The following is a 22,672-nucleotide window of genomic DNA, read 5'->3' as shown; positions in this document are numbered from 1 at the left end:
TTTAGAGTGTGTAATTCATTCTGATTTGGAGATCAGTATTCATTGAATCAGTGAATGGTTTGACAGCGACACTGATGAGTCTCAACTTTGGCATTTCAACAACTTCTGACATTGGCTGCCCTCCCTTTTTAAGATTATATGTAGCTCCTCTGATGACGGTGGTATCCAGATTTGTCACTGTATTTAGGCTATTTAACCAGATTAGTGTAGGCTTTTCCACTGAGTCAGACTACAGACTGAATTTTTGCCTTAGTCACAAATCTTCAAAATAGAGGGGTTTCACAGCAATAAAAAGTTTGATTTCTAATATTTACAAGTAGTCTGAACATACTTAAAAACCAAAATTTTAATGAAATATTTTAATATGTTTTGTGTTTCTGAGGATAAATTAGTCTAATGTGGTTTTTCTTCTTTCAACATTCTTCACTGAACTTTCTATAATTTTTCACAAAAGACTGGAACTGTTTGGCCGGATACTGACACAGAAACTAGTCTCTTGAAGTTGATAGACATAGACATAGTGGATACACTTTCCAACTATCTTTGAAATGAAGAGTTCTTCCAAGATCAACACTATAATATTTTCAGCTCTTTGTTTTGTTTTTTTTTCCCCCAGATACTCCTTAATTGGTTTCCTTTCCTCTGAAACCAGCTGTGATCATTGGCCAGGGGTCTGTCTTGGCCTCTGTGCCGTTTTCTCTCTATCTTTCTTTCCCAAGAGTTTACTCCTTATATAGGTTCAGCCTACATGAGATGCATAGCATCTCATTCTATGTCTCCTGTTCCTATCTCTCCCTCGGGCTTGGGAACTGACATACTGAATTATCACAGAGTCAACCCAAAGTTAGTATGTCTGAAACTAGGCCTACCCTATCTCGTACCTACCTGACCCTGCTCCCTGGTTCATCAATGGAAAACATATGTCAAGTCTCTGGAACTTAAAATATTAACTTGAACTATTATTTTATTTCTCTCTCTCCTTTTTATCCAATTCTCCAGCCGATTATGATTTCCTGATGTTTCTTTTGCAATGTTTACTCATGTATTTGAGTTTCCACTGCTACAATATTGATTGGAGTTTCAGCCCTTTAAGAATTCCCAGATGATCTTTGGGGATCTACACATAATCTTCTACACACAATTACCAGATATATCTTCCTAAACTTACTTTCAATAATTAGGGCTTCTCTTCACTATCCTTCAGATGCAGTTAATGATTTAGTGAAAAAGACAAGATGTTTGAGTTTTGTTAACTATCGCATGATTGAGTAGGATTACATATTTCTTGGCTTCCTTATGTCATTCTCTGCATTTGTTGTCTGAGTTCCACAAACAGGTCTCTAAGAAAGCCTTTGCTATTCTAGTTTCATACTTTGACTCATTATTTCTCACACTTGAAATAACTTTGTAATCTTGGTCTATCCAAATTCTTTAACTTTAAAAATTCAGCTTAAATCCTGAAGGTTTAACTGAAGATAATTAGTTTAAAATTATTGTAGTCTTCTGAAAAAAAAAAAAAAAATCTGGTCTTTGTCCCTCCAAAATCACTTTAACTGGCCCATATTGAACTCAAGTTGGAAGAGGTGAGTCCGGTCTCAAAATAGAGGTAAAACCACCTCCCCATCACCCCCTGTCTGACTCCGCGATTACCGCTACGGCCGGGAGGAGGGAGCCATGATCCAAAGAAACCAGAGCACTTGAGAAAACTATTTATTGGTGGTTTGAGCTTTGAAACTACAAATGATAGTTTAAGAGAATATTTTGAAAAATGGGGTTCACTTACAGATAGTGTGGTGATGAGAGACATTCTAAGGCTTTTGGTTTTGTGACTTACCCTTGTGTTGAAGAGGCTGGTGCAGCAAATGTCTGCCTGACCACATGATGTTGGTGGGTATGTAGTGGAACCAAAGAAAGGTGTTTCTAGAGAGGATTCTGTAAAGACTGGTACCCATCTAATAGTGAAGAAATTTCTTGGTGGTGGTATTAAAGACACAGAAGAATATAATTTGAGAGACTACTTTGAAAAGTATGGCAAGGTTGAAACCATAGAAATTATGGAAGACAGGTGGAGTGAAAAAAAAGAGAGGATTTGCTTTTGTAACTTTTGATGATCATGATAGAGTTGATAAAATTGTTATTCAGAAATACCACACTATTAATGGGCATAATTGTGAAGTAAAAAAGGCCCCTTTTAAACAAGAAATGCAGTCTCCTGGATCACAAAGAGGTCATGGAAGTGGATCTGGCAACTTCCTGGGTCGGGGAGGAAACTTTGGAAGTAGTGGTAACTTTGACCATGGTGGAAACTTTGGTGGAAGAGGAGGCTATGGTAGCAGCAGAGGTAGTTAGGAAGGAGGTGATAGAGGCTATAATGGATTTGGAGGTAATGGTGGCAGCGATGGTGGTGGTCCTGCTTATAGTAGTAGAGGAGGTTATGGTGGTGGTGGGCCAGGATATGGAGACCGTGGAGGCAGATATGGTGGTAGAGGTGGTGGTAGAGAATATGATGGTCACAATGAAGGAGAAAATTTTGGAGCCTACCGTGATGGTGGTGGTGGGAACTATGATCAGAGAAATTACAGTGGACAACAACAATCAAATTATGGAACCATGAAGGGGGGCAGTTTTGGTGGAAAAAAGCTTGGGCAATTCCTATAGCGGTGGTTATGGATCTGGTGGGGAAGTGGTGGATATGGTAGCAGAAGGTTCTAAAAAATTTTCAGGGGAAAGGGGCTACAGTTCTTAGCAGGAGAGAGAGTATGGAGTTAACAGGAAAGCAGCAGGTTACTTTGAGACAGTTGTCCCAAATGCATTAGAAGACCTGTAAAAATCTGCCACAGAAGGAACAATGATCCATAGTCAGAAAAGTTACCGCAGCTTAAACAGGAAATACTTCTTGTTCAGGACTGTCATAACTACAGTTTGCAGAAAGTGCAGCTATTGATTAATGCAATGTACTGTCAATTAGATGTACATTCCAGAGGTCTTTTTCTTTTTCTTTTTCTTTTCATTACATCATTTCATTACACCTGTGAATTGTGGTAGTGGTGCCAGGAATAAAAAAATTAAGGAATTTTTAACTTTAAAAAAACAAAAACAAAATTATTTTATGTGTTTTATCATTTTTTAAAGAGAGTTATTTATTTTTGACAGACAGAGATCACAAGTAGGCAGAGCAGCAGGCAGAGAGAGAGGGGGAAGCAGTCTCCCTGCTGAGCCGAGAGCCCGATGTGGGGCTCAATTCCAGAACCCTGAGATCATGACCTGAGCTGAAGGCAGAGGCCACCCAAGTGCCCCTGTTTTATCATATTAATAGCACATTTATCATATTCATAGCACGACTGGAAAAACCTAAATAGCCTTCTGCATAAGTGCTGGGTAAGAAACCTGGGCGTAAGACTCAGCTCTGTGATTTCCAAATGGATCTTCGAATATCTCCTCCAAGTCCACATACCAAGCCCATAATACCATACACAAGGTCTCAGTTGGCTCATCTGTGAAATAGGTAGGGTTAGAGTAAATAGTTCTCAAGTCCTTTTAAGTTTATGATCCATAAACTGATATTTAAAGGCATTTTGTACAACATAGTGTCAAATATACTTTATTATTATAAAACAAACTCTATCATTATAAAATAGCCTCTATCACATGTTTATCTGATGATCATTAAATTTCTCAAGCCCATGCCCTTATAAGAATATTCAAACTTCAGAATCAAAATAATTTTCTGTTACTATATGAAACCAATTTTATTTAGTTGGCATGCTACTAAAGTGTGGGGTTACCTATTAAACAGGTTCTGATACCAGTTCTAGTGTGAGGGAGAATCCCCATACCAACAAGCAACTCTTGGGATACCATCTGAGAGTTTTAAAATTCAACTCAATTGTAACTCTATCTACCTGGAGAGAGCCCTGGATTCCACAGGTCATGGGCTCAGTCCAGTATGACTCCCCTCCCAGCCCCATCCCACTCCACCTACCAGTGATAAGTCCAGGTTATCACCTGTGTTTCTGATGGACTAGCTGCAAATTTGGCCTTCCAGCAAACCCTTCCTTGAACCTCAGACACTAGTAACAAGTTTAGGTTGTTACCTATACTTCTTACCAACCTCCTATAAATCACAGATTCTCATAATCCCTTCCTTCCTTGGGTTCACCAGTTGATTAAAAAAAAGACAAACCTCATTTTAGAATCATTTAAAGACCTTTACCAGATTTGCAAAGAATCTGATTATTTGTACTTTTATTTTTTGTTTATTTATTTATTTTTGGTGGTGGTGACAGGAGGTGGGGGTCCAGTTCAACAGCTGACTGAAATGCCTTTTTTTTTTTTAATTTTAAGAGTTTATTTATTTATTTGGGAGAAAGAAAGCAAGCATGAGTGGGAGAGAGGAGGCAGAGTGAGATGGAGAGGTAGACTTCTCACTGAGTGGGGAGCCTGATGCAGGGCTCAATCCCGGGACCCTGGGATCATGATCTGAGCAGAAGGCAGATGCTTAACAGAGTGCCCAGGTGCCCTGAAATGTGTCTTTTTTTTTTTAATCAATTTTTTCCTCTCTTTTTCATCATGCCTCTTCTTTTTCTTTTTCTTTCTCTCACTTTCAAATCCCTTATGAAACTGTGTTCTTTTTTTCTTACAGCAACTACAATTTTGTTCTATTCTCTGAGCTCAAGGGTATGAAGTTTGGAATTTGAAATTTCTGATATTAAGTTATCCCTTACATGATCATTTCATTTATTTTCTGTGTGTAGAAAAACTATTGATTTTCATAGTGTATTATGTTTCCATCCATTATGTAAATCTCTTTCATTAACTATGGTGTACTTCAATATGCTGTCTTGGAATTTTTAGTCATGATAAAATCTACAAATAAAATAATGACTGCTTCTTAAAAAAAAAGAATAAAAAGCTTTTATTTAAAAAAAATATATCTCGGGAACAGACAAATGGAAGAGGTGCATAGCGCAAGGGATGTGAAAAGGAGAACAGAGCTTCCATGTTGTCTCAGGTGTGCTGCTCTCACCAAATCTCCAAGTATTCTCCAACCCTAAAGTGCTCCGAACTCCATCTTTTTGGGATTTTATGGAGGCATGATTGATGAAATCACTGGCCATTAGTAGTTGAATTCTGTCTGTAGCCTCTCTCCTCCCCAGAGGTCAGGGGGTAGGACTGGAAGTTCCAATCCTAATCCCCTGGTTGGCTGTCCTGGCTAGGAGCCCCTCCTCCTTATGTGCTTTCCAAAAGTCATCTCATTAACATAACAAAAGATATGTCTATGCTCTCATCACTTAGGAAACTCCAAGGATTTTAGAAGCTCTGTACCAGAAACAGGACAAAGACCAAATATAGATTCTTTTTTTTTTCTTTTTTTTAAAAAATATTTTATTTATTTGACAGAGAGAAATCACAACTAGGCAGAGAGGCAGGCAGAGAGAGAGGAGGAAGCAGGCTCCCTGCGGAGCAGAGAGCCTGATGTGGGGCTCGATCCCAGGACCCTGGAATCATGACCCGAGCCGAAGGCAGAGGCTTTAACCCACTGAGCCACCCAGGTGCCCCCAAATATAGATTCTTTATTATAAATTACATCACTCCTACATATTAATTGAATAAGCTTAGGCAATTTTTATTGGGAAAAAAAAAAGCTTACTAATTTTAAGGGCCTGTGCCAAACACTAGTTAACTGGGAATGGGGTGAGGGATAAAGAAATGAATTCAAATGAATTCTACCTTCAAGGAATCAATTGTCTAATGAGGGAGGCATACAGATAAAGATGAAGGAATTACTGCACTTAATTAAGAACTTAACATTACAAATGCCGCTGTACATACACAAACTTGAATGTTTACAACACTATTCCAAGGTAGTCATTATTAATTCCTATTTCTGAGTATATACGATCCACTATATTCAATAGGTATCTTTTGAGGCTTAGAAGCATTTCTGGAGGAAGGCTTATTTAAAGGGAGATTATTTCTAAATGGACATGTCACTTAGAAGAGAGCAGTGCCTGTCAAAGCACCATTGGAGCTGAGTCTTCTTTCAAAAGCAGAGCAGACTTCCCATTGATCTTGTGGGTAGAGAAGGCATTTTAGGCACAGAAAAAAGGTTGACCAAAATTCCAGAGGCAAAGAAGTAGAGGTTATGGTCAGGGAATTCTGGTGATTTAGTCTGGTTGCACAGAAAAGCAGAGAGTGAACACAGAGAAAGATACGGCTTTTGAGTTTGGGAGGGCACAATATTAGAAGAGGGTATTACTCACCCAGGGAAAAAGTAATTGGAAAATCTAGCCATTCTAAGCTTTTTCAGCATTGACAGCTAAATCAGCTTGCATAACAGTACATAGACCTACCCACCTGCTTAGTTTCTAATGCAATTTACTAAAAAGTTGTATCTTCCTACACACTTCTTTTTAACTAATTTGACCTATACCAGATAGCAGTTTTACAGCAGAAATAGTCAACATGAAAAGCTCTTTTTTCATGATAATTTCCTATTCTCTTTCTGGTCTACTGAGTTTCTAAGCAAAATTTTTCTTGTTCTTTTGTTCCCTCTTACAGGCTTGCAAGAGTTGTGCTCATCTCGTTGTGGGCTGGAGAAGAGTGTGTGGGCTGCCAAAGGCAAACATAAAGGTGAGTTATGAGGGTAGATTTTCAGGTGCTCCCACCAACTTTGCTCTTCAGTATAATGGAGTAGCAACTGCAGAGTCTTTGTCGGGAGTGAAAATTTAACACTAATTCGTATTATCACATTCATGTTATTAATTATTCATGTGACACTTTAACTTATCATGCAGTTTGCAAAGCACATTCATATCTGTAATTTACTTCGTTTTATCCCAAGCTTCTCGTGAAATTACATTTACTTGTAAATGTCTTATGCAAGATCTAACATACAAAAACCTTTGTACCACTTGTTCTTAAGAAATTAACTTAAGAATCATATGCCTGGGTGGCTCAGTCAGTGACGTGTCAGTCTCTTGGTTTCAGCTCAGGTCATGATCTCATGGGTCTTGAGATCAAGCCCCAAGTCCTGTCCTGCTCTGCACTCAGCAGGGGGCCTGCTTGAAGATTCTCTCCATCTGTTCCTCCCCCACCTCTCTCTTTCTCTCCCAAAAATAAATAAATAAATCTTTGAAAAAATTGTTCACATTATAAATTAGTTGCTTGGCAAGTATTAATAAATTAATCAGCTCAAGGCTACCGCCAAACCATTTGATATTCACTTACTTATAACTTTTGATGTAAGGTATTTAATGTGGATTATATAGAATCTATGTTGTCTATAATTTATATATATAGGCCATACCTGACTTACGATGGTTTAACTTACAGCTGTTCTGCTTCACAATTGTGCAAAAGTGATAAACATTCAAGAGAAACTGTGCTTTGAGTTTTGATCCTTTCTTGGCTAGTGATATGCATAACATAGGCTTATGATTCTGGGCAGCAGCAGCCACAGCTTCCAGCCACACAGTCATGAGGGCAAAGAACCGATATACTTAAAATCATCCTGCACCTATATCATCATTCTGTTTTTCACTTTCAGTAGAGTATTCAGAGTATAAATTACGTGAGATCACCAAAGCTTTATTATAAAATAGGCTTTGTGTTAAATGACTTTGCCCAACTGTAAGTGCTCTGAGAACACTAGAAGCTAGTGTTAGCTATGAAGCTTAGCTATGAAGCTAAGAAGCTATGAAGCTAAGAAGCTAGGCTAAGCTATGAAGTTTGGTAGGTTAGGTGTACTACATGCATTGTTGACTAATGATATTTTCAAATTAGAATGTATTTAATGGGATATAACATCATCATAATTTGAGGAAGACCTTATGAACATCAATCAACATAAAACAGCAAACTGCCCAAAAACCTTAAAAAGTTAAAAGTTAGCAATAAACTGACACATAATAGATTAAAGAAGATAAATGCAAACCATACTTAGCAATCAACTTCTTCTTGAGATCCAGCCATAAAGAGAAAGAACAAGGCTATTAGTTTAACTAATAATTAGTTTTAATCATTAATAATTTTAATCTAAAAATTAGTTAACTGCATTAGTAATACAGTTAACTAAATTGTCATGGTTAGAGAATAGATCACTCAGAAAGTATATGGTTCAAACATGAAAACAGAGAGGCAAACATTGGCAATGCTTATTAGAGAACTCTTAATGGAAGAATTTACTCTGGCTCAAGATATCTCCCTGCACCATGTGTCGATGGGTACATTGAGCTCTCACACTCAGTGCTACTAATCTTTCAAACTGTATAACTCACTTACTTTTCCTTGATTCTAGGCTTGACAGAAATCTTTGCATTAGAATCCAATTTCCAGTGTGTGTATTTTGGGAAATGTACATGCTGAATATATGCCATAACTGTCAGTACCCAAAGCAGTATTATTTTCATGGCTTAAGAATAATTTTATTAGTATTGTATTGGTATCATTTATTCCAGGCTTATTGAGATATTGACATATAATTTATGTAATTATGTAATTTATGTATTAAGGTATAATGATTTAAGACATGTGTACACTGTGAAATGATTACCACAATCAGATTAGTTAACACCTCCAGCCCTTTATATATTTACTTCTTTTTGTGTGTTGTGATAATTTTTAAGATCCATTCTCTTAACTTTCAAAAATATAATACAGTGTTGTTAAGTATAGGCACCATGCTACACATTAGGTCCCCAGGAACCTCCATATTATTTCATAGTGGCTATGCTCATTTACATTCCCACCAACAGTTCACAAGGGTTCCTCTTCCTCTACAACCTTGCCAGCATTTGTTAGTTCTTGTCTTTTTGATAATAGCCTTTCTAACAGGTATGAGGTGATATCTCATTGTGGTTTCAACTTGCATGTCCCTAATGATTAGTGATGTTGAGCATGCACTCAGCCATTTGTATGTCATCTTTAGAAAATGTCTATTCAGGGGCGCCTGGGTGGCTCAGTGAGCTAAGCCTCTGCCTTCGGCTCAGGTCATGATCTCAGGGTCCAGGGATGGAGCCCCATATCGGGCTCTCTGCTCAGTGGGGAGCCTGCTTTCCCCTCTCTCTCTGCCTGCGTCTCTGCCTACTTGTGATCTCTGTCTATCAAATAAATAAATAAAATCTTTAAAAAAAAAGAAAATGTCTATTCAAGTACTTTATCTGGTTTTTAATCATAAATTTTTTTGCTATTGAGTTTGTAGGAGTTCCTTATATATTTTGAATATTAACTCCTTTCAGGTTGTTTGGAAACATTTTCTTCCATTCTGTAGGTTTCCTTTCTTTTGCTGATTGTTCCTTGGCTCTTGAGAAGACTTTTAGTTTAATTTAGTCCTCCTTGTTTATTTTTACTATTGTTGCTGGCACTCTTTGTGACTTTTTTTTTGTCATATCCAAAAAATTGTCGTCAAGACCAAAGTCAAGGAACATTTTCCCTATGTTTTCTTCTAGTAGTTTTACACTTGTGAGTCTTCCATTTACATCTTTAATCCACTTTAAATTAACTAAAGTGGATTAAATTAATCCACTTTGAGTTAATTCTTGTGAGTGTTGTAAGAAAGGGGTCTAATTTCCCTAATCTATATGTGGTTATACAGTTTTCCCAGTGCTGTATTGCTATTATTAATATATCCTGAGAACTTGGTTGCCACCTTTGAAAAATGTTCTGCTTCCTTCTGTCAAAGTCAGATTTCTGAGATTATAACTAAAAATCAATCTGTTACCTTAAGATTCCTCTCAGCAATCAGTAGGCCAGCTTTTTTCTGGTATAAAGTTTGCTATTCTTTCTGTAGTACTTAACATCATTCACTATTTTGCCTCTAAACAACTTTCTTGTATTAAGTAATATGGATAGGAAATTATCAGAAGTTTTTGCATACCCAGAAGAAGGTGGAATGGAAACTGGCAAGGATAAATGATGAGTCAATGAAGAATCACATGACTAAAAACAGGCTTTGGGATAAAATTAAATGGCAATTAGAATATTAGCAGGAACTGATATTTATCAAGTTTTTCCATGTGTCAAGGACTGTGTTCGACTCTATCTGAGTTGACTCTTCCCAGCAACACTATGAGGCCAGGGTTACTATCAAATACAGGTTAAGTGAATGAGGATCAGACATGGGAAGTAACTTGTCTGTAGTCTAGCCATCTCTTCCCTAACAGGGGCCTGAACTAGGACTTGAACCAAATCTGTCTCCTAAAAAGAGCTCTGGACCATTTACAGACATTGGTGCAAATCCTAAAAATTAGGGCACACAAAATCTCCAACTGTGGAAATCAGAACTAGAAGTGGTGTTAGAAAAGGAATATTGTTAGTCTGTCTTCAGACCTGTATAAGAAGTAGTATTTTTAATTGATAAGTCACCAAAATCCTATGTGTAGATAAATAAATGACTAACGAGGAGAAGGATAATTTACTAGGCAACTCTAAGTGGATTTTTAAAAAGAATTCCAAATTCCAAGTTCTTATTTTTATCACAAGTGAGTAATTTGTCATATTTAGATTCACCTGTAATATTAAATGGTATATCTTTTCTTCCTAGTATATGCAAATTTTATAGTTTCCTTTTTTTTAAGATTTTATTTATTTGAGAGACAGAGCACACAAGATGGGGGAGGGACAGAGGGAGAAGGAGAAGATGATTCTCTGTTAAGCAGGGAGCCCAGGACCCTGAGACCATGGTCTGACCTGAAGGCAGATGCGTAACCAACTAAGTCACCCAGGCCCCCTAAGAGTTACCATTTCTAATCAAGAAATGGACATCCTGGGGCTAACCTGTTTCCTTGTTAGCAAAGCCTAGGCTTCCAAGTTCTACTGGCTTCAGAACCAGGTGACCACAAACCAGGCCTGTCAGAGAAGACCTCTTGCCTCTTTCTGAAGCCCCATGGAAACGATCCTCTGTACATTGTATCAATTTTTACATATTCCTTAGTGTCAAGTCAGGGTATTCACTAATTTGTTTTTTCTTGGGAGTGAGAGCCATGTTTTGTTGCATTAAGCTTGTTTTGTTTCAAACTACAATTATTATGTTATGATTGGCATATAAAAAGCTGCACTTAATGTATACAACTTGATGAATTTGGAGGATGTATACACCTGTGAAGCCATCACCACAATCAATGCCATAAACTCATCCACCACCTCCTATTTTTTTTTTTTTCCTTTCATGGCCAGTGGAATGGTTGTGACCACCGACTGGGGGGAGATGAAAACGAAAAGGTGTTGGTCAAAGGGGTACAAAACTTCAGTTGCAAGTTGACTGAGTTCTGGAGATAGAGTTATGGTATAGTTAACAGCACAGTATTATGTACTTAAAATTTTGTTAACAAGGTAGATTTTATGTTGCATTTGTTTGCATCAAGAGACTTTGTTGCAATTCTGTTGTTCCAGTTACTCGGGACAAATTCCTTAGAGCCTCCTTGACAGTTCTTACTTTGCATATAGATGAGTTAACTCACCTGTGACTCTGTCTTAAAAATGTATGCATAACCCAAATGCTTATCACCTTCACTGTTACTACTGTGGTCTAAAAGACTGTCAGCTTACCCTTCCCCAGAAAATTGAAATACCTTCCAACTAGTGTCCGCTATAGTCTTGCCTCCCTCCTCCCACCCCTCACCTATTCTCTTCTTGACAGAGCGGCTGCAATTATTTTACAAGTTAAATCAGATAATACCACAGCTCTGCTCAAAAACCTCCAAAAGCGGGGCGCCTGGGTGGCTCAGTGGATTAAGCCGCTGCCTTCGGCTCAGGTCATGATCTCAGGGTTCTGGGATCGAGTCCCGCATCGGGCTCTCTGCTCTGCGGGGAGCCTGCTTCCTCCTCTCTCTCTGCCTGCCTCTCTGCCTACTTGTGATCTCTCTCTGTCAAATAAATAAATAAAATCTTAAAAAAAAAAAGCCTCCTAAGTCTAATGAAGAGAATGACAGCAATAGGCTGATGAGAATTATGTCCTAGCTGCCACGCAATCCAAGATTCATCTTTAATAAAAAAACAAAAAAACAAAAAAACAAAAAAAACAAAAAAAAAAACCTCCAAAAGCTTTTATCTCATACAGACCTTACTTAAAATGAGCTGCCACTCCCAGTTACCACCCCTCATTTCAGCTCCTACTGATGATCTCACAGGCCTCAAGGCTTCCCTGTGGTTCCTCCCACTTCTAGGCTTTTGTTGTGGCTTCTGTCTGGAACACTGGTTCCCCAGACGTGCCCACCGCTTACTGCCATCCCTCCTTCAGGACTTGTGCAAACATCACTTCTTCAGTAGGATGCTGAGTGGGCCTTCACTGGCCATCAAACTCAAAATTACATGCCTCTGTCCCACCCCCAGACCTCTTATTTTTCTTCACAGGACATATCTGACATGCTATCTTGTGTTATTTTTCAGAGTGTACATACATGGGAGAAAAAATTTTGTTTTGTTTTTCTGTTTTGATCACTACCCTCAGTGCCTAGAACAGTGCCTGATTAAAGAGTAGATTGTCAAAAATATTGTTGATAAAATTAACTCCACAATAATCTGTCCTTAAAAAGTGGTACTAATATAGACCTTTGTGTAGTACTATATTACTTTCTCTGATGTGAATTATAACATTAATCTGAGATCCTTAGGTAGCAATTTCTGATTTTGTTATATGTGTTCTGAAGAAATCATTAACCAAGTCCATAACTACAGTGTATGTGTTTGCGTGTATATGCAGATGCATGATTCCCTAGTAATTGCCTCCCACACTAAAGACTGATATTCTTCCTCTCTTAAAGCCAGGTGAGTAACTGTGGGGAGATTCACATGATTCTTTTGGGATAAAGGTCCAGATGTTCCCCTTAATGTATTAAAAGCTTCCCTCTGCACACAACTCTTATTCTGGATATGGTAGATGATGAAATTTCAAAGGAATATAGTTTACTTTCATTTTCTTAGGAAATTCTGTCTCAAATTAATTTGAAATTATTGATGGAGAATGTAATCTTCATTGTTACAAACCAGAAATTGTTGCTCCTTTTTACAACTTTATTCCTAAATAACATCCTAGGAAAGCCCAATCTTAGCACCTACCCTTTCTATTCTGCGAATAAAAAAAGAAAGCTAGCAGTTCATTAAAGTATATATATATTTATTTACATATATATCTGTATGTATTTACATTTAAATTTATATACATGTATGTATATATGTATGTATATGCATACATGTATGTATATATGTATGTATATACATACATGTATGTATATATACATACATACAGATATATAGTATATATATATACATATACGTATATATCTATATATACTATATACATATACGTATATATCTATATATACTATATACATATGCATATATACTATATACATATATATCTGTATGTATTTACATTTACATATATATCTGTATATATATATATATATATATACTTTAAAGAACTGCTAGCTTTCTTTATATATATTTCTCTATATATACACATACATACAGATATATATATGTAAATGTGTATGTGTATGTATCTGTATCTGTATATGTATATGTAAAGGCAGTGGAATGACCTTCCTTTATTAGGACATGTGCTCATTCATTCATCCATCACAACATTGTAGTGGATCTCCTTTGCAACAGATACTGGTGAGAAAGTACATGAAGAAAATGAAAAAGAACATTAAGTTCAGAATTAGAAGAACCAGATCAGACTGGAGCATATAATAGCAGTGTGACCTTGGCAAGTAGTCATATTTTTAATGAAGAAAATGAAGGTGATAATACACATTTCACAAACTTAGATTTTTGTGTGAGTACTGAAAGAATTATTGAGTTGTAAAATCATTTATAAAATGTGATAGAAATATAAGTGTTCTCATTATAGTTATAATAAAAAGGTATGTTTTTACATAAAATACCATGTTATTTCATAATATAATAAAAAGGAAGTATATAATAAAGAGATATGGAGAAAGAGAACATGGCTTCAAGGGATCTCTTCTTCTTTCTTTTTTTTTTAAAAGATTTTATTTATTTGACAGAGAGATCACAAGTAGGCAGAGAGGCAGGTAGAGAGAGAGTGGGGGGAAGCAGGCTCCCTACTGAGCAGAGAGCCCAATGCGGGGCTCCATCCCAGGACCCTGAGATCATGACCTGAGCTGAAGGCAAAGACTTAACCCACTGAGCCATCCAGGCGCCCCCAAGGGCTCTCTTCTGAACATAAATAATTCAATGGGAGAAGGATATATAAATGTTAATAATAAAAAGCAACATCTGCCTGTCCATAAAGAGATAGAAAAACAATTTGCAGGTCCTCAGTCAAAAGTTTAATGTCCACACAGCAAATTCTGAAAGGGCTAATCAACAGAAGAGTATTTGAGTGATTCCTTGAAATGGAAGTAGCTCTCTAGCAGGTCATTTGTCCCCTCTTAGAAGATGGCTTTGGAGATGATTATTGCACCAACAGAGTATGGCAGTCAACCACATGAGCTTTAGAGTCACTATTACTGTTTTTGTTTTTCAAATCTTGGTTATGCATTTCCCTAACTGCAGGATTTTGAGTATATTCCTTAATTTCCCTGTTCCTCAATTTCCTCATTTATAAATTTGAGATAAGAGTACTGATCTCAAGAGGCTAGTATGAAGATTAAGATAAGTGCTTGGCATACTAAGCTCCCATTCAATGTTAGTTGTTGTTATTCTACTTATTAATACTATTATTATTGTAAGTGAGGCAGCATACAAAATTCCTGTTGCCAAAAATGGATTTTCAGGAATACCATGTAGGAAAATGAGATGACCCCTTAGAATGATACGTGAGAATGGAAGTTGGCGATCTTCCCCTCTTTCTTTTTGTTTTTGTCTACTTCTCTATGTTAGTGTCTCCACCTTCCAGTGGTCTTGCTGCAATCCCACCTGGTGCTCAAAGATTTTGGCTCTTCCTTGCTTTAGGATTCAGGAATCAGGGAACACAAGAAGGAAGTTAGATAAGTGATAAACTGATTCAAGTCCTACTGGTAATAATTTAATGAGTTTTTTCTCCATTTTTAACAAAAGGTGTTCAATGAATATAATAAGAAGCAAAAAATAAACACTTTGTTTGGGTTTTCTAATAACCTCCCAAACCAAAAATCCTGCTTTATAAATACAGACCTATCATCATTATTATCACCGTCAAGCTTTTTAACACTGTAAAGCTATTTATAAGTCATATCCCCTTATTACTGGTTTTAATCCCAATAGTTTTACAAGTTAAATAAGTATTACTTTTTATTTTATATGTAATCTTTGTATCCCTTTTATAATTTCTAGGCAGGTTTATAAGTATGTTATTAAAAAAAAAAGAAAGAAAAGAACAAAAACAAAAACAAACAGCTGTGATGATCATTCCTGCCTGTGGTATTCAGATGATAAGCAGTCCATCTAGTTATCAGTCTGTAAAAAACTCTGTATTTTATATTATTTCTAATTTCATTATATTCAGTCCATAAAAATGGCTAGAGTCCTCTCTTTTTTAGTCCTTATTCTTTCCCTCCCCAAACCTGAGTTTTTCTAGCTTTTTGTGTTTCTTCTTTGCTCCCAGAACCACTCTGAAAGAGTTGGTTGCAAGTTGCTGGAACAAGGTTCACCTGAAGTTCAGAATGTCTAAAAATCATTTAGGGTCTCAGTAGGACAAGTGAATGAGTTAGGCAGGCAGTCCTCAATATCCCAAAGGGAAGGGCAAATGGAACTGAACTTCAACTTCAGGAAAAATGTGATGAGATAGAGAGTTAGAGAGGAGACACTGACTTTTCAGTCCCACTTGACCCTTGACAAGTGATAACCAAGGTTCAGTTTTAATAGATGTCCTCAATTTTTCCAGGTTACAAATCCAAATATTTTTATAAATCTCTAAATTCACAATGTTGGCAGTGCCTTCAAATCCTTAAAAAAAAAAAATACTAGGTAAAGCTAATAAAGGACCCTAAAGTCAGATTTGTTCCTTGTTAATAAACCCCAAATCTCTGTTTCATCAGCTTCAGAATTTTGAGAGGGGACAAGATAAGCAAAACTTAGCCCTGTTAATATTAACTGTCCTTCTTCAAGTGACTGATGAGTTACACCAATATTCTGTCTCTCTATTCTGTTTTACTAAGGACCTATCATCTCCACTAGGGGCAGGGTGAGAACAGAAAGGGTGAATAAAGAATAAAACTATCTCCTGCTACCAACAAATGAGGGACCTATGGTTCAAGCATTTATTCTAGATGGGGTTACTGTAAGTTCTGGTTTGCCAGAGACAGTCCTTATTTATAACTGTTACCCCATCCAATGTAATCATTAATAATGACTCCTTTCATACACATAAGTATGCCAGTTGGGGTGGCATTCATACTGGTTATAAGTGTCATAGCTATAGACAGACCAAAATCACATGAATGCAGGGACACAAGTCAATCATTGCTAAGTGCTATCTGAGATAAAAACCGTTATAGTGTCCAGACTCAAAGCCAGATTAGCTGACCCTAAACTAGGAACTCTTTCCATAATCCAGGCTATTTTCAAGTTTTACGTTAAATGTCAGAGACCATAGATACCAGAACTAAGGCTAAGAGAAACAAAATACACTCAGACACATTCTTTAGGAAGTAACAGAGCACAGATTGTATCTGAGATCTTCTGAGGTCAAGGCTGGATACTTTTCTAACCGTCTCCCTGTTTGGAAACCAAATACCAAGCATTATGCTAAACATAACAGTCATTACACTAAAGGTACAATTTGGTGATGCATCTGTTAAGAGAAATAGAAAACTGAGAATAGGATTAATCATTAGGGACATGACTAACTGGCACAAAAGAATCAGAATAATTCATGATCCTATATAATTAAGTGCTAAATTATTTAGCAAGGATGAACAAGTTCAGAAGAGACTTCATGTGGGCTGGTATCTTCAAGGAAGAGGTGGCACATCAACTAGGCCTGGGAGAACTTGATGAACAGCAGATGGAGAGTGTTCTCCAAAGAGGAAACAAAGAGAAGTATTTTGGGCTGTTTTTGTGAAGCAGATCAAGGAATATATTCTGACCTAGAGTTTGTCCTAGGAAGTCCAGAGAAATCTGGTGGATTAAATTAGATTGGGCCAGATTATGAGATTGTCCTTAATGCTTAATTTGTTTTACCCATACATATACACAACTTTACATAAACGCATACATGTGGATATTCACATGCTTTTGAATGTACAGTTGTTTTTCTTTTTCCCTTTTTAGGCTTCCTTCTCTCCCTCTCTTCTTCCATCCAGTTGTATTAACCTACCTACCCACGTTAACAGCCCAGTACATAGATTTCTGTATATTTTCTTCCTGTCCAACTAATCAGATAGATGCCTTAGTAGGATAAACCATAATTTACTCTATTGCTGGGTATGAGCTTTGTTCCAGTATTTTGCTACCAAGACCAATGATGCAATAAACATGTGGATCATTATTTACGGGTCATTATTTATGGCTGCTTTGTTTGAATGGAATAGACTTCTAAGAGATGGATTATTGGTTAAAATAAGCTGTAATGCTTCACGATTCCAAAGCAATGTATGAAAGAATGCTTTTCCCAACATCCTCTATAAAAATAGATATCATGGCTCCTTTCCATTTTTGCTAATGTGAAGAGCCTAAAAATATACCTTGTTATTTTAACTTATCATTCCCTGACTACCAGAGAAAAATTTTTTTCATTTTATTTATGATTTTTTTAGATTATAATCTTACAATGTGGTCTCTAAATACTCTGCATTATTTTTTTTTTCCGTTTTGCTTTACTCTTCCTTCTTTTTGTTCTTTTTATCAATCAGGGTTCAATGAGCAAAGCAGAATGAGATACACTGTAAGTATTATGGAATTGGGATTTATTATAGGAATGGGAACGTACCCAGTTGTGGGAGTTTTGGGAGAATAGTCCAAAAAGGAATGATGGGGAATCAGAGAAAAACCACTAACCAGCTTTCCTGAAGAACTTGGGTGTGGCAAAGAAATCAGGGTTTGTCAGGGAGTCTGGAATGGGACCATCATGGAGTATTGGTGGAGCCCCCTATGGAAAGACTATGGCCTCTGCACCTGCTGGGGGCATGGCATTTCCATAGAGGGAAAAAAAAAAAAAAAAGCTGGACCTGGTACTGGGAAAAAGAGGGGCTAGCTAGACTCTGTCTATACCTGTGTCATTCTCTCATTGCTTGAAAGCAAGTGACCTTTAGAGTGCACTGGCTACCGCTTTCGTGTAGGTTTACTATCCTTGTACAAATGTCTTTTTGATCAGCTTTAACCTGGAACTATATGGGGAAAGCAATTCTGGAGAACATAGCTGTAGTTTAGTGAAGTTGACACAAAAGGAATGTAACAAAGCACATGACTGATTTTTGTGGATGTCTGCAAAGTACAACGATAATGTATGATGATCTTATAAACTTCTGTTAAATGAAGTTCTTTGATTGCAGTAAGTCCATCTAGACTTTGTTATTTGGTTCATTATACTGTTTAAATTTTTTGAGAAGTATATATTGTCTTCCATTACAATTGTAGTTTTGTTGATTTGATTGTCTGTTTGTTTTGCTTTTGTATTAAGGGCTGTACAGTTTGGTGCATAAAATATATGACTTACATCTTATTTATAAATTATACCTTTATCTTTAGGCAATGTACCTCTTTAACATTTTAGTCCTTCTAATGTGAAATTCCATCACGACTAATATCAATATGGCTAACTTGCTTGCTTTATTTTTTCATTTACCTAGAATCACTATGACCACCCTTTATTACTTTGCATTAAATATTTATTTCTCATGGAGTACATATCTTGATTTTAATCCAGTTTAAGTCACTGTCTTTTGTGGGGAAAAAGGAGTGCTCATATTTGGGATATTGGCCAATAACTTGATTTTTTTCATTCCATTTTGCTTTGAACCTATAATTTATGTTGATTGTTGAGTCCACATTTTCCTTTTCTTTATTTTTCCTGGTTTGATCAAGGTGTAATATATTTCATTGTTTTCTCCTTGGACAATTCATCATTTTTCCCTATTTATTAAATATTACTTTTCCCCCTTGTTCTCATAATTAAATAAGTTAAACCACATTATTTTTTCTATTAACATGCATGTTTCTCCTTTGCCTTTTGTCGATCCCTTCCCCAATAAAAGAAGATCTTAAGACTATTTTCATCTTCCACTTTTCTTTTCTAATTCTCCCCTCCTTAGACTTCCATAACATTCTTACTTCTCCCACTCCCAACTACCTGGATTTATTGAAATTAATAATTAGGATTTTTTGGTGTTTTCTTTTCGATAGCTTTTTATAGTTCGTATGTTAAGTATCTCTGGAGAGTATATTATTGTCTATTTGAATTTAATTGGGTAAATCAGGATCTGATACTATTATATTTTACTCATCTTTTATCTTGAGGTCTTTTTTCTAAGTCAATTTTTTAAAGTAGAACCCGTAAGTGTTTAATCAAATAGACTATGTAAGTTATATATTCCTCAAATTATTGCAAATCTTCAAATTTCTTCCAAGACTTGAGAATAATTATATCTTGTGTAGAGGTATGTGGTTCTGGGATGAAGTCATTTATTTCATCATCCTGAAGAAGCTATTCTAGATTCCAGCATTGCAGATTAGAGTGTGATCAGTCTCTTTTTGGTTTTCCTTAGTCAATATTCTACTGATTCCTAGGTGACAAAACCTAATTTGAAGATTGGAAAATATAGGCACTAGAATTAACGTCCAAACTTTCCTGCAAGGGACTGTAAGAAAATTATTGTTTTTACTGTATAAAATATGATGTTATAGTTTTTTTAATGTTAAGCACAGTTTTACAATAAAACACCACAAATGTGGAATACTTAGAGCTTCAAATATTTAGAGATTATATAACCATTTGCTGTCTATTCTTTTTTTTTAGCAATTTTTTTAAGATTTTATTTATTTATTTGACAGAGAGAGATCACAGGTAGATAGAGAGGCAGGCAGAGAGAGAGAGACAGGGAAGCAGGCTCCCTGCTGAGCAGAGAGCCCGATGCGGGACTCGATCCCAGGACCTGAGATCATGACCTGAGCCGAAGGCAGTGGCTTAACCCACTGAGCCACCCAGGTGCTCTTGCTGTCTATTCTTAAAGAAATTACAAAGATGCATTCTTCTTCTAGTATAAAGCCTGCAAAGACTAAAAAGATATATCCTGGCTGAATTTGGCAAATAGATTCCAGTATATATTTGTTAAATATACTGAAAATATATGTAGCTTTTCCTTATTAATTATAGGAATTATAGAAATTATAAAAGGGAGGTAGAAGAACTTTATTTGATATAAAGTATGATTTACTGTATATTCTTCACAGTAACATTATGTGATCATCTACTCAGTGATGCTAACATAAATTACTTAGATTTACTTTAATGACTACAAAGGCTATAAATGACATATTGATTATTGATTTATTTTCAAGTTGCCAGTATTTGTTTTTTAAGTAAATTCAATGGTGTCACATAAAATAATTACTTCAATAATCTTTCCATCCTATAGCTTTTATTTTAACAAACAGTCTGTTCATCATATTAGTGTTTAATTTCTGACCCCACTCAAGCTCATATTGCCACAGAGTTTATATTTGTAGATTTTCTGTACCATTTCCACTATTTTCCTTCGGAGAGGAAAGAGGACTAGTCCTGGTCAAACCAGCCAAAAGGATTGTATTTCTGAAGTCAGAGCAGAAATTCTCTTCCAATTGACAAGAATCCTAGAATATAAGGGGCAGAAGAGAAGTTAGGAAGCATCTAATCCATCAGCCTTCTTACAGATAGGACACCTTGAACCAAGAAGGCAAGGTGATTCGCATGCTGCTAGAGAGCATGCTACTTTATACACCAGGATCAGTCTATAAGTTCTAGACTCCCAAAGTAGTGCCATCCCTTCCACATTTCTCTGCCAGGTTAAAAAGAGGACCTCCATGGCCAAGTGCTGATTTTCCTTTTCAATTTTAAATCTAAGCTGCTATTGGATTAAAATGGCATAAACATTTTCTACCCAGATTATTTTTAAATACCTTTTTATCATTTTGTATTTCTTTACACTTATTCTTCTAATGTAAGTGATATGTATTTGGTGGTGAAAGTGACTGCTTGACTTACCGTCCAAAACAGGATACATTTTAAAGTCTGAGCTGTTAATAATTACATTGAAACAAAAAGCAACCCAGAACATAATGTCACTCTAGGAATAAATGGAAAATAAGGTTAAAATATCAGTAAGCAAAATGAAAGAAAAAATTACTTCACTCGTATCTTCTTTATGTAGACTTTGATATATTTTAATTTTATTACCATAGATCTATCTATGCATATTTTTTTGCAAAAATGGATCTCCTACTGAAATATTCTTTTGCAATTTGCTATTCATAAACAACATATCAGGAAATAAATATTCATGCATACTAACTTTTTAAAGGATTTCTTTTTTTTAAAGATTTTATTTATTTATTTGTCAACAAGAGAGAGAGCAAGAGCAGGGGAAGGAGCAGGCCCAGAGAGAGGGGGAAGCAGGCTCCCTGCTGAACAAAGAGCCAATGTGAGATGCAATCCCAGGACCCTGGGATCATGACCTGAGCAGAAGGCAGACACTTAAACAACTGACCCACCCAGGTATCTTTAAATGATTTCCTAATATTACATTTTTTTTAAGATTTTATTTATTTATTTGACAGAGAGAAATCACAAGTAGGCATAGAGGCAGGCAGAGAGAGAGAGGAGGAAGCAGGCTCCCTGCCAAGCAGAGAGCCCAATGCAGGACTCGATCCCAGGACCCTGAGATCATGCCCTGAGCCAAAGACAGAGGCTTAACCCACTGAGCCACTGAGGTGCCCCCTGTAATATTACATTTTTAATGTCTTTGGAAGAATGTCAAGCCAGTAGATATATTCTTTACTCCCCCTGGACTGGCTATGTTCAAACAGAGAGCACAGTGTATTCACAACCAGTCACTCCAGCTTCCCAGGGGCCACACACTTATTTTCTCTGAAAAGAAAATCGGTAATGGCAGAAGCTACTTTATTTCCACTCCAACTGGCAAATAACCGCAATGACTGATACAGCACAGAACCAGTTGATAGAAGCATCAAGCTATCAGAGTAGACGCTAGCCATAGACTACTACTACCTTCACACCCAGAACTCCAGCTGAGTGTTTATGGAAAAGTTGGCTCAAGAGCATGGAAGTTCACCAAATATGGTAGAGTAGTCAATATGACCAGAGTATCAGTTTAAGAGCTTATGAAGATGAACAGATGTAGAAAATAAACCAACAATTATTACAGTCCTAGATTTTCAAAACAACAGGACCAATCTTTATGAAATCTTCTACCTAGAATAAATAAAATAACCGAACAATATAAAACCACAGTCTTGCATGTAAATTTTGAAAGGTAATTAATACACTGGACTTGTATTTGAATGCCTTATTATTAGACTTTTTTGACAAACAAGAAGAAACGTTTGTGCTAACTTTCAAAGAAGTGTGTATCTAATGCATAATACAAACATGATAAAAATGCTATGAAATGTTAGTCATATACTATAGGAATTATAGGAGATTACATTCACATCTAATTGGCTTCATAGTGGGTGGATGTGGAAAGAGGAAGTCTTCATTTTAGAATTGGCATTTCTCTGGGGCCGCAAA

General features: G+C 36.4%; 1 protein-coding gene and 1 pseudogene across 3 annotated transcripts in view; both read left to right on the top strand.

The window, feature by feature from the left end:
- Positions 1-2,712, top strand: part of LOC123948097 — a 40,289-nt pseudogene extending 37,577 nt beyond the window's left edge.
- The window catches only part of ANO3 (anoctamin 3), a 456,805-nt gene that overhangs the window by 160,940 nt on the left and 273,193 nt on the right, over positions 1-22,672 (top strand). For all 3 annotated transcript variants that reach the window (XM_046014190.1, XM_046014191.1, XM_046014192.1), the window contains one exon: positions 6,562-6,633. In XM_046014190.1, the coding sequence (XP_045870146.1) occupies positions 6,562-6,633 (72 nt within the window). The remainder of the gene's footprint in view (positions 1-6,561; positions 6,634-22,672) is intronic.

The sequence above is a fragment of the Meles meles genome, chromosome 8 (genome assembly GCF_922984935.1).
Source record: "Meles meles chromosome 8, mMelMel3.1 paternal haplotype, whole genome shotgun sequence".
NCBI lineage: Eukaryota > Metazoa > Chordata > Mammalia > Carnivora > Mustelidae > Meles > Meles meles.
Note: the sequence above shows the minus strand (reverse complement) of the source record. Positions and strands in the feature narration are given on the sequence as shown.